This window comes from Arachis hypogaea, chromosome 14, assembly GCF_003086295.3.
Source record: "Arachis hypogaea cultivar Tifrunner chromosome 14, arahy.Tifrunner.gnm2.J5K5, whole genome shotgun sequence".
Lineage (NCBI taxonomy): Eukaryota > Viridiplantae > Streptophyta > Magnoliopsida > Fabales > Fabaceae > Arachis > Arachis hypogaea.
The window spans coordinates 2,830,755-2,846,756 of record NC_092049.1 but is presented as its reverse complement, the minus strand read 5'-3'; the positions used below and the strand labels follow the sequence as shown (position 1 = coordinate 2,846,756).

The following is a 16,002-nucleotide window of genomic DNA, read 5'->3' as shown; positions in this document are numbered from 1 at the left end:
ATAATAAATCAAACACAAATCCCAAAATACCCCTACCACTACTAGCACACCGGATTCTCTGGTCACTTTACCGACCATTGGCCACTATTCGAAATCCCTAACCTTCTTCCACATACTAACAGAACGGCAGCCACTCCTTTCTCCAGCATCTGCGGCCACTGCTCTGCGGTTCTCTCTCCACCGTTGTCGTGCTACGTAATGCCTCTCCACCGAGACCGCAACCTTTGAGCTCATCGCCGATCTCCTCTCCTATCCTCTGCTCGTATACTGCCTACTTCGGAAACTTAGGTATGCGTTCTCGTTCTTCATCTTCTCATACTTGTCTTCTCTCTTTCTCGAACCTAAATTTGTGTCTCTTGTTTTATTATTTTGCTCTCACCTCTGTAAATTGAGTTTATTTATTTTTAAACCGTGGTATTTTTGTATGGTGTTTTGTGTCATTTTCTGGAATGATAGAACTTTGGCATTAGAATTTCCCTAATGGAATGAGCATTGATGGTGTGTTTCTTCTTCTATTTTTCTGTGCCTATCTTGATACTTGATTTCTGATTATTTGATTATTGATTATTGAATATTGATGACTTTATCGGTTAAGAATACGGATTAGTTGAATTTTTAAATTTCCTTTTTTTTTATCTATGTTTTTTATTAAATTAGTTCTGATTTTGCCTCTTTATGAAAGAATGAACGAATTTAATTTAAGACAAATGGAAAGGTGAAGGCCTTAGTTTGCTTCTGTTTTGCTTGCCATTTAAGTTCACTAATCCATCTTCATTAAACAGAATGTAATAAGTGTCTTGCATATGATTGTTTGCAGTTCTTGATTTATCTTTTGTTGATGTAAGGAGACTCGTTTTTGGCTATGCTATTGATGACCGCTTGTTGAACTAACCATATTCCTGTCTTTTATTATTGTCTATGTAATTTTGTAAATTGCAATATATATCATATCACACAGAATATTATTATTCATTATCATTATTGAAAACGTTGAGAAGTAGAAATACAATTATAGTGCTAAGAATTTTGCACTCTATCAAAACTACGGGTATGAGAAAAAATTTCTTTTTGTTGTTTGTGGTAGAAATCTACTTGATCAGTGAACTCTTGCTCTGTCTATGCTTGAGGAAAATGAAAATGGCATTTCAATTTGCATAATCATCCAAACGTTGTTGATTTATTGATGTTAACCAATGAGAGAAACCAACTTTCTGTTCACTTGTAATGTGTATAATGTGTATAATATAATGATAATGATTTGTGATTTGTTATGCTTTTATCTAAAATAGATTGCTCTGCTATGCTTAATACACGATGTCATTGTGAGTGACAATGGAGTGTTTGTATGAGATATTGATGATGATGATGAGTAGATGGTAAAAAGAAATGCAATAACATGAGTTATAATATTCAACACCAGATTTCTTACATCATCTAGCAATGATTCAACAAAACTATTTGGATTTTTCACACACTTTTCTAACAAAGATTACACAGCATACACTCTTAAATGTTTTTTTCTCCCTTCTCAGCTTAAAGGACTGCCTTTTTATAAGAAAACAGTTGAGTGTTTAAGTGCAAGTAGGTTAGAAGATTTCAACATTTGGGATGCCGTTTTTCAACATTAGCCTTCGTAATTTAACCGGAACATCAAAAGACCAAACCAGCTGGGCAATGAAAGTGTAACTGGTCAAAGCCTAGCACATGGTTGGAATTTTTTATATTGTTTTAAAGAGGATAGGAAGTGTATAAATAAAACATGATGCATGACATTAATAAACATGATGCATGGACATGTACCATATGATGGAGGGAAAATAACGAAGGATAGTGTGAGGAAGATTGGATAATTGCCTCAGGAGATGACTAATAAGCTATCCGTCTGCTGCAATGTTTGTGCTATTAAGTAATAATATAGATTTATGATTTAATATATTATTTTATTATAATCTGGTTATTCCAGATGAACCTTGTTTAAACTGGTTAGACCTCTAAACTTTTGACCTGCAGACCTGGTAGCCTGAACAGTTTGATGTCTGGGTCAGATTTCAGAACCTTGCTATGGAGTGTTAATATGCATGATTCCTGAAGCAGCTTGCTTCTGCTGAAAACAGATTCGCTGCCGTGCCAACGTGATTTCTGGCCACCTGTATGCTATTGATCTTCAGCTCCTCGAAACACTTCTATTCCTCTCTCTCTCATCAATGCAAAATTTAACCCTTTACTTTTGATTATTCATTTTCCTAAACACTCCCACAAAGGTCTCAGTTTTTGTTTGTGATGATGATTGGAGCTGCTGTTTCAATATTCAGGTTAATCGGTGTGAAATTTTGGATTGTTGTTGAGATTCTTTTGTTTTGGTGTGGCTAAGAATGTCATCGGGAAAAGTGGTTAAGAAAGCCAAGTACAAAGCCACTGTGAAGGACCCTGGTACTCCTGGTATCCTTGTATTGGTATGTTTCCTCCTCTTTTGAACCAATTCAATTGCCATTGTCTTCGTACAATTTTACTTATATTGTTTGTTTTTTTTAGTGTATTCTATGATTAAACTAGTGGGACAAGGCTTTGTTGTTGTTTGTTTGTATTCTATGATTAAACTTTGCATGAGTGGGCTGAGTACAAACATGATTCATGTCAGTGCGCAATATTGTCTTTTGATACATGTAGCTGACCCCACCAACTGGGGTAAAAATTTGTTGTTGTCATCTCATGGTCTATTCTATGATTGAGCTCAACCTCTGGAATTTTGACCTGAAAATAACTTGAAGAATGATACAGAAGGTTATCATTATTGATAGATTATGTTTGATATAAACTATCTCTTTGGTACTGTTAAACATTTCTGTTGATGTGCCATATATATAATTGAATTGAGTGTCTGTGTAATATACCTTTGTATTCACAAGTCACAATGCATTGAAATTGGATTCTATATTATTATTATTATTATTATTATTATCAAAAAATTGTTTCTCAGATGTAACAGATCCTATTTAGTGGAATCAGGTTGCTCATTGTTGTGTTACTCCCTCTGTCATTAATTATTTGTACAGTGAGTTTCAAATATACCAAAATTTCCAAAGTGACAAATAATTTGTGACACAAGTAGTATTATTAATATTTATAATGGTAGTCTTGTTGGTGCCTTGTAATTTATGTATAAACTTGGTGATAAGCTTCTAGCTCAGTTGGCACTTGATGTATTGTATTATACTGGTGTGTGATGACAGTATTTGAGGTTTGATTAAATAATTTGTATAGCGAAGTAATTATGTTTGCTACAGATCAATGAATCATTTGTGCTGGAATGTTGTTTCCTCTGTGCAGACTGAGGAAAAATTTGTTTTCAAGCCCAATGATCCTACATCAAGCAACAAACTTGAAGTCGATTTCAAATTTATAAAGAGTACTTATGATCCGTATTTTTATGTTATTGTTAGTTTTCGAATGTTCCTTATCCATGTTGTTTGCAACTTTAATTCTTTGGGCTTGATGTCTTTTCCTTTTTATTGCTTAAAAATTTAGGTCATAAACACACTAAAGAGGGATCAAACAAACCACCATGGCTTAACCTCACCCATTCACAGGTGTTTCATTGGTTTATTTTAACCTCTTGCTACTCCTTTTTGCTGTTGTTCCATTTTTTTGTATACTATAGTTCACTAGTATTAAATTGTTTTGAAATTTTGAATGTCTTCTCATGCTGAATGAACTCTAATTAAAAATGTTGTTCCAGGGAAGTTACATATTCGAATTAGAAACCTTTTCAGATCTTCATGTTTGCCGGGAACTAGTGGGTAAGTTTCTTTGTCATGGAATGACAATATAGGTCTTTTTTCTTTTATTTAGCTTTTAAATGTCCTTCTGAGGGCTTTATTGACTAATATTTTGCACAATTGAATTGTGGCACACTGCCATTCAGCTTAAGTTCTTTATAAATCATTCTGTTTCTATGCATTCACATTGATTGCATTATATATTTATTACTCTTGTAACATTTGCTAGATAAAAAAATGATGCATCATGCAGTTACCAATTTCACGTTTCCATAGATTGCAGTGTCTTTCCTCCTTTTTCTCAATTTTCATCATCCAATTTTATTTTCAATATGAAAGTATCTGATCATATGAAGCAAATTTGGAGTTATCAATTTCATTTATTTGTTTTCTATAGCCTTCCAATGTGTTGTCTGCTTTGTTTGAGCAGGTATTGCCCTTAGCAAGCATGGAGAAGCTGCAAAAGTCGTTTCGGAGGAACAATTGAGTGCTGCTGAAATGGGACAAAGAATTAAGCTATTACAAGAAGATAGGTATTTATTTCACAAAAATGCACTTTGATTCTTTTGGTGGAAAGGGTTAGTTATCGGTGGTCTTGTTTTATTATGGTGGACTCTCTATTTGTGTGCATCGTTCTACTTTACAATATCTTTTTATGAATTTCCTATTCCTTTTTTCTATTTATATATATATATATTTTGTTTCATTTTTGCTGTCTTTGGAACTTGTCAATATGTTTCCTCTTCCAGAGCTTACATCTGTCAATGATCAATGAATTTTATCTTTCATATGTTTTCTGAAATTACTTCCACATGGAAGTGATGCTAAAATCTTGTAACGAGGAGAAATATATTTCTTTATTTTATCAAAATCTACATTGTTCCACAAAAAAAAAAATTCCCTGGTGAATTAACATGGTTTAAATGATAGCAATGTGTTTAATTAAAATCCAAACATACAGAGGCCTTTTTGATCAAGGTGTCTTTGATACCGTGCTTTTACTTCAAATGTTACAATCTCTAATTACTCTGGCTCAGAGTATTGAACAGGTCTCATTTTAGTAATAATAGGAAATTTGAAATTTGAATATGTTCTGCTTGCTATTGGGTTATCATTGGTTCTGATATTCATGCTCCCCTCAATGTTATTGATTTTGCTAAAGTACAACTTATGCAGCAAGTTGCAGAAGCTGCATAAGGAACTTGTGGCTAGTGGAAAGCTGACGGAATCAGAATTTTGGGCCACAAAGAAGGTAAATATTTTGAGTGCAATGTGATGTTAATTTTTATTTTTTCCAGGCTTGCAAATGGAATTTTTATTTTAAACTCTAGTGAGACTTATATGTTCAACAAGGTGTGGGGTGATATTATGATTCATGAAAGGTTTTTTATGCATGGAAAAGAACTATGTGAAGAATCTTGCTATTAATGTATTTTTTCTATAGCACCTTGTTTTTTAAGTGGTTTCCCTAGGAGATATGCAAAGGGATTGGACAGCTTTGCCATATTGGTTTTTCCCTTTACATTTTTCAGTTGTTTTTATTCTTGCTTTCTTTCAATGTAATTTTCTTCTTCTCATGTTAGTCAATTTTTTCTTTCACAACTTTATTATTATTGTTGTTGTTGTTGTTGTTGTTGTTATTATTTTATTATTATTATTATTATTTTTTCAGCAATTACTTGATCGAGATGAAAACAGGAAGACAAAACAACAAATTGGTTTTAAGAATTCTTTGATCTTCGACACAAAGCCTACGAGTGATGGTCGGGTATGATAATGCTTCATTTTATATTGGTTCTGTATCTCTATGATTACACTTGGATGTGTCACTGATCACTACATTCTTGGATGTCTCTATGAGAATGCTGTATATTTGGTATCTATATCTTGTATTTAGTTTGTCTGTTGTCAAATTGAATGCCAGGCTTTGTGCTTTTCCCTTGAGTGAATGGAGGAATAGAAAATTGGATAGAACATGAAATATGATTGGACTCAAGAAATCCCAAACTAAATGTTCCCATTGAAAGACCAATACTGATTCTGCAACTTTTCAACAAGAATAGAGTAGATATATACTACTGCTACTTTTGGTCATGTAAATCAATAATCAGATCATCCTTGGATGGCATTGCAACATTTCTGATAGAAACAGAAAGTGAAGAGAAGATGTGAATTAGATTCTGTTATTGATGATCGAGTTAATGCTCAGCTCATAGTATATATATATAGTTTGACCACAGGGGGCATAGGTGACATTCACACTCATGCTAGTTACATCTCTTAAAGCTCTAAATGATTTTGATCCTTCTAGACTTCTCTAGACTCTTCAACTTACCTCTATTGATTTCATTGTGTCTATATGCTTTATTTATTCATTTTTCCCCCTTCAGGAGTATGCATATGTAATCATAATCAATTACTTTACTTGTTTTATTTTGCAGATAAACCAGGTTAAATTTCAATTAACACCGGAGATAAAATATCAGGCATGCTTCATATAGCTCTTCCCTTTATCAATCAACTGGCTTTTCCAGTCAAACTTAAATATTGAATGAATGTGGTATTGGTTTTTTGGTGGGTGGTAATGCAAAGAATTTTAGCGAGATAATCATCATGTTTTCAATGTGATATGAAGCTCAAATATTCAAAAGTTTAGACTTTTTCACATAATTTTGCCAAACAAACGGAAGTGCTGGTTTTGTACTAATTTGTTGAAGCTTACTTTTTTATAAAAACGATTTATATAGGTTTCTAGCTAATGTGAATGTGAACTACAAGCTTCCTGCTAATATATATATATATATATATATATATATATATATATATATATATATATATTTGCACAATCATACATTTTTTATTGCTTAGGTTCTTAATTATTCTCTAGAAGCTTTCATAAAATTCTATAGTTGGGAGTTCATTTTTGAACTTCACCTGAAGAGATGGAATTAATTTGTACCATCATCCTTGTGTTTTGGCTTGTCTATATTATTTTGTTTTTGGACTCTATATTCTACCATTTAGCAGTTGCATGCGGTTTAGCGGTAGACTTATTTTCTTGCTATATTAGTTTGGCGACAAGTGTCCGAAAATTAATATTTGATTTAATCAGCTGTTCAGCACTATCGTGGATATTTTTTTCCGTGTTTTTTTTGTTTGATTTATTTTTCTTCTTTGTTGGTTAAGGAAATTCATGAAGATATTTTAAGTTAGTCCTAGTTTTTCACAAATAATGATAATATTTAAATTGTTAGACTAAGTTTGATGTATATAATGAATTATGACTCTTGAATGGGCCCTCATTTGAGGCATTTATAACATGGAAGCAAAAACATACTTTTAGGCCGCCATTATCTCGAGTTTTGAACTTCTTTTTATATTAAGGATAAGGTGGATTTTAGTTTTCCCCAGTCTTATAACTAAAACCTTGTGGAGTTTGGTGAAGGCTAGCAGCCTTTTCTATTTGTAGCAAATTATAATCATAAGTTTCATTGTTTACTAAGTGGTGAAGCATTGATCAACTTTTCGGTTGCATGTGTCTTCATGTATCAAGGAAAGGCCTATAATTGGGTGGCTTAAGAAGTCATATGCCAGGTGCTAGAGAAAATTGGATTTCATACGTATGTTTCAGCTGTTCAGGATATACAACTAGGATTTTGGGTGTGTTCAGGCAGTGATTATTATGTGAATGGTTGAGGGAATGAACTCCACAGCTTATAGGTTTTATCTACACTAAACTAATCATACTTCATAATTACAATGTCTAATAAAGGAGAAACTAATTATCCCTACTTTATTCTAATTGACTCTAATTGATCCTAATTGATACATAAAGGAACTTTATATCAACATTTCCCCTCAAGCTAGAGCATATTATATCATATAAACCAAGCTTGCTACAAATGTAGTTACCATGTGGACCTCTAATAGACTTCGTAAAAATTATCAGTTAATTGATCATTGGAATTAACAAACTTAGTGACAATTTCTTTAGACATAATCCTTTGTCTTATGAAATAACAATTAACCTCTATGTGTTCAATTCTCTCATGGAATACTGGATTAGGGCAATGTGAAGTGCTGTTTGATTATCACAATATAACTTCATTTCTGTAATTGTCCCAAACTTTTCTGAAAGTATCTGTTTAACCCATCATATTAACTCATAAGTGTCACGGGGTGATACTTTGCCTCTGCACTTGATCGAGCAACAGCACTGCTTTTTGACTTTTCCATGATATAAGATTGCCACCAAGAAAGACACAATACCTAGAAGTGGACTGTCTACCAGTAGGAGAACCTGCCCAATCTGCATGATAATACCCAATTACTTGAGTATTTCATTTATATCTGTATAATAGTCCTTGACCAGGGGCTCTTTTGATATACTTCACAATCTGCATTATAGCTTCCCAATTATCAGTGCAAGGGGACTGCATAAACTGACTCACTACACTAATAGGATATGAAATATCTGGTCTTGTAATAGTGAGGCAGTTTAGCTTCCCTACAAGTCTTCCACATCTCCTTGGATCAGGATAATACTCTCCTTGATCAGCAACAATTTACTATTAGGATCTATTGGGCTGCCAACATTTTTGCAATTCAACAGATCACTTTCGTCCAATATATCAAGGGCATATTTTCTTTGTGATATAGCAACGCCATTTTTAGATTGAGCCACCTCAATACCAAGTAATAGAGTTCCCCAAATCCTTATTCAGAAGGTGATGAAATAGATGTTTCTTGAACTGAATTATCCGTTCATGATTATTATGAATAATGACTATATCATCTACATAAACAACCAAATATATGCATTGCCCATGTGAGTTGTGTTGATAGAACCCTGAGTGGTCTGATTGATGCGAGTTGTGTCAATAGTACACTAAGTGTTCAGTTCAATCCTTTTCATTGCAAAATCTTTGAACAATAGAGCTGAATTTGCTAAACCAAGCTCGTGGGGATTCTGGATTATCTTGGACTAGGATGCACCATATATAAGGTCTGTTCAACTAAGATGTGAGCGTGGGGTAGCAACATTTTGGACTTGACATACTATAAGCTGGACTTATTTATTTGTGGTTGTTTGGGTAGGATGGATCACTATCCTCTATCTGTATTTCACTCCATTTTTCTATTATAATTGTATATTGCTTTTCACTAAAATAAGAAAGAAGAAAAAAGTTTATGTGGACTTATTTCTTTACTTTCTTTGTATTATTGTCTTTCCAGATTTTTGCCCTAAAACCAGCTGTTCACCAGGCATTCCTCAATTTTGTGCCTAGTAAGGTATGTTGAGTTAGTAAAATTTGTAATATCCTCCTTGATAATCATTTACATTTGTTTATCAGTCGCTTTGGATAACAAGTCTTTTTATTTTTCGCATTGGTATCCAAACTCAAGATGAGTGAAGTAGATTTTTGGAACAAATATTTTAAAGCTGAATATCTCCATAGTACCAAAAATGCCGTTGCGGCAGCTGCAGAGGCAGCTGAAGATGAGGATCTTGCTGTTTTTTTGAAAGATGATGAGATATTGGAAATTGAAGCTCGAAAGAAGGTCTTTCTTTTGTTTCTGTTATACTCTCCTTGATGATCTTTTGGGTCTCCTCTCTAATATCATTTATTTTTACCTCAGTATTTTTTTCTGCTATTTGTATCTGCATTTGCAGGTTCGGCGGGTTGATCCTACTTTAGACATGGAAGCAGATCAAGGAGATGATTACACTCATCTTCCTGTATGGTGAATGAAACTATTCCTTAGTCTCACATAGGATGTTTTCTTACATTGATTTCATAATTCATGCTAAGTTTGCCCTATTTGAAAGTAAAGATTTGCAACTTGTAGTTATTCTTTGTCAAATTGCAATTACACTTTCCCACTATTTTAGTTAGAGGATAATTGGCAGTAAACTATGTTGGCATGGGTTTTGTTTCATGGATAAAAACCAATATTCGGTAGGGTTTTTCCTTCATTTTTTTAAGACTGGGAACAATGAAACACACAAGCAAAGGGAATATACTTCACTCAGACCATCTTTTAGTCTTGTATGAAGTTGCTAAAGTATGTAAACCAAGTGACAACAGTTCTGCTTGAAATTTTGTTGCAGAAGGCAGTTAGTTAAAGGATTCACTATTTTAGTGTCATTAAGAAGCCCATAAAACTCGCTTTCTGGTGATTTTGAAATAGACAAATATATACTCATTGCTCGGTTGCCAAAGTTGGTTTGAGCCATAAAGTCTATGGGGCCTTAAAGTGTACCTTGTTTACTTAGAAATAGAGAAAAGGGAAAGGATGGAGGAAACTCTTTCTGGGAAAATGCTTAAAAGTGCATTTTCTGTCTTCCTCAGTGTCTTACTTTGTGGCTATGACTGTCCTCCTTCCGTCTGATGATCACCAGTGCCATCCTGACTGACTTGTTCCCTGTGTTGCTGCCTCAACCTCTGGTAAATCTACCCCGCCAAATATGAACTATCCTCTTTCTTTCCCACATCTCCATAATGATGAGAGATCGTGAATTGAGACAAGAGAAGTGCAAGAGCCTCAATTTGTTGTTCCAAAATAAGATAAAATAAAATTCAGGCTCAAGGGAATATGCTACCCTTATATTCTTATAGCTGTTTGGACGAAACCTATAATAAATTGTCTTCATTTATTATCCATTATAGCAAGTCATTCATATTCCATACAATATGCTGCCAATCATTTAGTAGTTAATGAAAAATGTTCCATACATGCATAGTTATCTTTTTGTGCTGTTGGGTAAGAAGTATAAGGGCTGCGTTGTTCTCCTGCATCCTAATATTTTTCTCTCTATTCAATGAGAAGGATCATGGAATCTTCCGTGATGGTAGCAAGGAAATATCTGAAGCTCAAAATTCTCTATATCGGAGAACATTGTTGCAAGATCTTAATAGACAAGGTGCAGTTGTTCTTGAAGGGAAAACTTTAGGTAATTCTTCGGACCACTTTTATGAATTTTCTGCGTTTCTAATATGATTACATTGTATTTTTTAATTTTGATTTAGTATTAGCCATGTTTTATGTCTTGTGTCGATTGTCATAGAGCATGCCTGTTGTACTTTTATATTAATTGTATCTCTATAAGGAGGATAAAAGAAAACCTTTCTCATAATATGGTTAAAAATTTCCAAATTCTCAATGTGCTTTACTCCTATACTGATATTAAAGGTGGTTTCTGATTATGTTCTCTGGGTATTTGTTCAAAGGGAAAATACAAGAGAGAAACTGCATCACATACACCAGCTGTTATTTACCTTTTAGAATAGGATAAGAGCATATGTAGTTGTCAGTGCACATCACTTATCCCACCATACTGTGAGTTATATTCTGCTATGGTAGCATGAATAACATGATGCAATGGCATGAACAGTAATTGAAAAAGCTTCTTCCTGCACAAAGATTTGTGTTTTTACTACCGGTAATAAATAGTAACTATGTGATTGGTTTTTCCCCCCCTGGAAATATAATGGAGAAGTTTTCTGTTTTGAAAGTATGCAACTTGTTCTGTTTCAAATTTTCTCTTAATTGAATTGGATAGGACCAGACCATATTCCATTGTGTTTGTGTTAGATTATTTTCTTGCTCTCAATGGCCTAGTCTGATGAGTGGGGTTTCAAAATACTAATGTAGATATAGAAATGGAAAACCCAAGAGCAGCAGCAGAAGTTCTTGCCCGGAGAAAACAGGGTTAGTCTGGCTAACTTCTTTGTTGCTCATTTCCTTTCTATTCACGTGGAGAAAGCTCTTATTCAATCCACTATATAGAATCCGATGGGGTTGTAGAAGATGAAAGACGTAACAGAATTTCTAAGATGACCCAGATTGAGGATCTTCAGGCTCAGGATGATCATCGTTTTGCACCACTCTGCATCAAGGTCCAACTTTGTCTCCAGAATTAAGTGCCAATTATTATTGTAGTACTTTTGTCATATAGTTCTAGTGAATACTCAAATAATAAAATTATACTTTAATTCAATATTTTCTTTTGGGCTTAAAATATTTGTTGTTTTTTATGACTTTTATGTTTGTTTTCTTACCAGGATCCTCGTGACTATTTTGATTCCCAACAAGTTAATGCAGTAAAAGCATTGGATGATTCCCAAGCTGGAATGGAGAAAATAAAATGCAGTTTGAGTTCCGAGGAAGCCTACAGCTCTCTGAGGGTGTCCATATCTAAGATCAAAGCTTCAGGATTAAGGGATCCTTTATTTAGTCCTGAGGTTGCTCTCAAGGTAATGACATATTTGTGTTGCATAATGCATAATTCTTTCATTTTAAAGATAAAATTTTTGAGTAGTGGACAAATGCATATTATATTTTTATCACTCTATATTATGCTAAGACAACATTTTCTCCTGTCTTGTTGCTTCCCTTTTAACTATGATTCTGTCATAAATAATGAAAGGTGTTTATTACTTTTCAGGTCCTTAATGAATTGACCAAAAATATCTCAAGCACCAAATCTCATATTGGGAAACATTCTCAGGATAGCATCCTTGATATATTGCCCACCTCAACTAAGGAGAAACTACTAGATGTAAGTTAACCCGTATTAGTTTTGAGGTCTTTGGAAAGGGAAAGATGCCAAGCAAAAAAAGAATAGAAATGGATAGAAAAGAAGGAAAAGGAATAAGGGGATAATCTTTTCAATTTTTGTTTATTATTTGAGAAAGTGGCATGTGTTGCTCTTATTTTCAAGTAGTATGGCTTTTAGTTTTATTTATATTGCCAGTTTGGGTTATCTACTTATCCTAAATGCCCTTATTTATATTTCTGTAATGTCTCCTTCCTTCCAGCATTGGGTTTGCAGTCAGGAATTGCTGAGGCATTTTTGGTCTTCATATCCAATTACAACACAAAACCTTGCAAATAAGGTAAATGCTGAGCTTTTGTGATTTCACTAAGAACTCTTTATTGTTGCAAATTGCACCACAAAAATGTTGAGACAATTATTTTCTGAGTTCATCGTATATCAATTGATTTTGTCGTGAATGTTATTTTTCTATTTATTTTTTTCCTGCTACCCTCCTCTCTCTCATCCCATTGATTTTAAGGAGCAGTGCTTTCAGAAAATGATATTATAGTTTCATATTTATTTATGTCTCTTCTAATAGTTTGGTGCCTACTTTGTAAGAAGTTCCTTGACATATGGGATATTCATTAGCTTGATAAGTGTCCTGGTTAACCAGTTTTGTCAAAATTTTGGTTGATTATATAATCAATTTTGCTTGCTTTAATAATGATTAGTCTTCATATGTGATGAGCTGCTGGGTTTCATACTCATAATATGCAATTACCTTTTCAGGCTAAATAATATATGCAGACGTAGATTTATTATTTGAGTTTAAAATTCTAACATGCTTAATCACTTGATCAGATTTAGTTATAAGATGTTATATAGTAACTACTAAACTATTATCTTCACCTTGTTTACTTATGATTGAGGCCTAACTTAATTGATCAATGGAGATTTTGATGTCTTGCCAAGGAAACACTAAACCGAGCAGTTAAAACAGTAATATAAGTAATGTACGTCATATGAGTTCGTGATGTTTAATGATTCCGAAATAGGTTCCAAGGACTACTATTAATAGATAAATTTTGTTGGTCATGTAACACTGATTAATATTCTGCTCGGATCAGTCTTTCATTGAGCATTACTTCCTTTTCTTTTCTAAAGTTAATTATTATTGACACTGCAGTGATTGATTAGTTACGGGTTAGATGTGATGAGAGGGTTTCTATTGGTTTATGTCATTGATGGTGACGTGCCCTTATATGCATATGCTTCTATCTTTATGTAGTGATTCATCAAAAATTGCCCTGAATTTCATTTTATCATGTCTAATGTCTTGTTCATGTCAAAATTAAATACAGACCAGAAGACTAAAGGATGCCATATCACAAGTGTATTCTAAACTTGAGGTATTCATTTAGCAACAAAAAAAAAAAAATCCACTAGCATATATTCTCTGTATTAGTTTCATTAGTAGTAAACATGTAATTTTTGTGTTAACCTGTTCCCATTTTCTTTTTGGTTGATTCCCAGGAAATAAAGGTATCTGCAAAGTCAGACCTGCGGCACCAGGTTTCCCTTATTGTCCACCCTATGCAGCAGGTAACCATACTATACTCATTTGACCATGTTTCATTGTTTGGTCTTAAATTTCTGCTTGTCCTGCCTCCTAAGTACAGGAGGTAAAATTGAGAAGTGGAATCAGTTTTTGAGTAAGTTAATTATTATATTTTAAAGATGGGGAGGGACATGAAAGAAAACTATTATGTTATTATCATTTAATTGAATAAATAGGTTTTGGAGAAGAAAATCATTGAGCACTTTCCTGACCAACCAACCCCTCCCTCATACAGAGTTGTTTTTGCCACCTAATTCTTTTGTCTTTATATTCAATTGGATGTATTTTCATCAATAGAATGCCGTGAAAAAATAGGAGGATGTATTTTCATTAATGATTAATCCCATATATTGTAAAGTAATTGAAGTTTTAGGAGGATTTCTTTTCCAATCTTCTTGTCAATGCATTGTAACATTTATAGTTAGGTACTTAGGTTTTGATTTTACTATCTTCATCTTACTGGTCAATGTTCTCACAAAATCCCCTTTTGATGAATGTATTATGCTATCATATTTTTTTTTTAATTATTTTCCGATATTTAAACAATTACATCCAGATTGTTTAAATCCTGCCTTTACAAGCAGAAAGTCCTAATTGTCCTAGTTAACTCATTGTATTTTGTTACTATTTTCGAAATCCCTGGTGCTTGTTGCCTCTTATTGACATTTGACAACGATAACATTTTTGGTGCAGGCTCTTGATGCTGCCTTATTACATTATGATGCTGACATTAGGAAACGAAACGCAAAAGGAGCGAAGCCCAACGGTTTTTAGGAGGCATTCCCCAGCATCATCCCAAACACAGTTTAGGGATGTAGATTCCGACAATTTTGCCGAGACATGAAAAGCCATATTGCTATTCTTCTATATACCATGGTGAAAATTTCAAGTAGCAGTGCGAATCTTATTATATAGTTATTAGTTAACATGCAACACAGAATTAACATAGTTCCTTACATAGTCCAAATGAATTTACATACAAAAATTTGCGCATTTAGAAGAATTTAGCTCCCACACGTTGTATTATTATGTTACTGCTGCTGCATGTCAAAGCACTGCTTCCATTAAATGAGAACTGAAAAACATGGTTAATTTGATTGATTTATGCATGTCCTTTTATTGAAGAATATGTATATTAATATCCTAAATTAGTCTCTAAGGACTGCTTAGTCTGACATTTTAGTTCGTAGGAAAATTTAATTACGAAATCGGTCATTAAAGAATTATTTTGGTATAATTATAATCCACATGTTAGTTTCACCATGATGGATAACGGCATTTGCCTATGTGGATTGTTAAATTGTCACATACCGTTAAATGTCACGTATATAATATTGGACAAATTAGTCTTTATGCAGAATGAGCGAAATTGTGTTTTGCAAATATTAGGAGTGTTGATATTTATAGAAACTAATATATCTTTTTAGATTTTTTTTAGGGACTAAGTTGAGAATTTTACAGTTCAATTGTCTTTTTAATACGAGTGATGCTATAGTGAACAATGAAGTATTGGTGAAAAATAGAGTATTCTTTTTAGTAAAAAGAATATAAAAAAAATTAAATTATACATTTTTAATAAATTTAATAAAAACTTTCACTCTTCATCAAAGAACAACTAAAATGTTTATATTTGTAATCCTTTTTAATATTCTAGCAATGAAGTAGTAACAACTAACAAACCTACTACAAAGGTTTTTAAGATTTTAATGATGGATGTAATTTATTAAAATAATGTTTGGTTCTTTGTTTTTTAGATTTTCACCATGATGGATGTAGTCTAATAAATAATTTTATTTTTAATTTTGATCAAAATCTATTTGAATTTATATTCTATTTAGGTATGTTCACTTTTTGAGGTGTTAAATATGATTATTGTGATATGTTTAATTAATACTTACAATTTAATATGTGCTTTTTTCTTAGTTTGCTAGTCTTGCTTTACAATTTAATTTTTCTATCAACTTTACTATATGTACACGGAAAATAATTAGCAAATTACTCGTTAATATAAAATATATATTAAAATATAAATATATATTAAAAATTAATTAAATAACATGTAATTA

At 32.9% G+C, this 16,002-nt stretch overlaps 1 protein-coding gene across 2 annotated transcripts; it reads left to right on the top strand.

Annotated features, from left to right (window-relative positions):
• Positions 1-15,039, top strand: LOC112740967 (general transcription and DNA repair factor IIH subunit TFB1-1). Of its 2 annotated transcripts, none has more exons than XM_025789726.3 (22): positions 1-288; positions 2,011-2,149; positions 2,313-2,453; positions 3,328-3,406; positions 3,526-3,587; positions 3,737-3,797; positions 4,207-4,309; positions 4,953-5,028; positions 5,449-5,544; positions 6,218-6,262; positions 9,012-9,068; positions 9,183-9,338; positions 9,451-9,516; positions 10,608-10,731; positions 11,433-11,489; positions 11,568-11,677; positions 11,843-12,034; positions 12,226-12,339; positions 12,599-12,676; positions 13,680-13,727; positions 13,852-13,920; positions 14,630-15,039. In XM_025789726.3, the coding sequence occupies exons 3-22, from the start codon at positions 2,373-2,375 to the stop codon at positions 14,708-14,710; spliced, it is 1,755 nt and encodes a 584-aa protein (XP_025645511.1). In that variant the 5' UTR covers positions 1-288; positions 2,011-2,149; positions 2,313-2,372; the 3' UTR covers positions 14,711-15,039. The 2 variants fall into 2 exon arrangements, with proteins under 2 accessions (XP_025645511.1, XP_025645512.1); XM_025789727.3 differs by having other exon boundaries at positions 79-288; positions 2,046-2,149.
• Positions 15,040-16,002: the final 963 nt, after the last annotated feature.

Bases quoted from the DNA above. Each gene is read 5' to 3' on its own strand.
- LOC112740967 (XM_025789726.3), top strand. From the start codon at position 2,373: ATGTCATCGGGAAAAGTGGTTAAGAAAGCCAAGTACAAAGCCACTGTG. The intron at 5,029-5,448 runs GTAAATATTTTG...TTATTTTTTCAG, and splicing joins AATTTTGGGCCACAAAGAAG to CAATTACTTGATCGAGATGA. The intron at 11,678-11,842 runs GTCCAACTTTGT...TTTTCTTACCAG, and splicing joins TTGCACCACTCTGCATCAAG to GATCCTCGTGACTATTTTGA.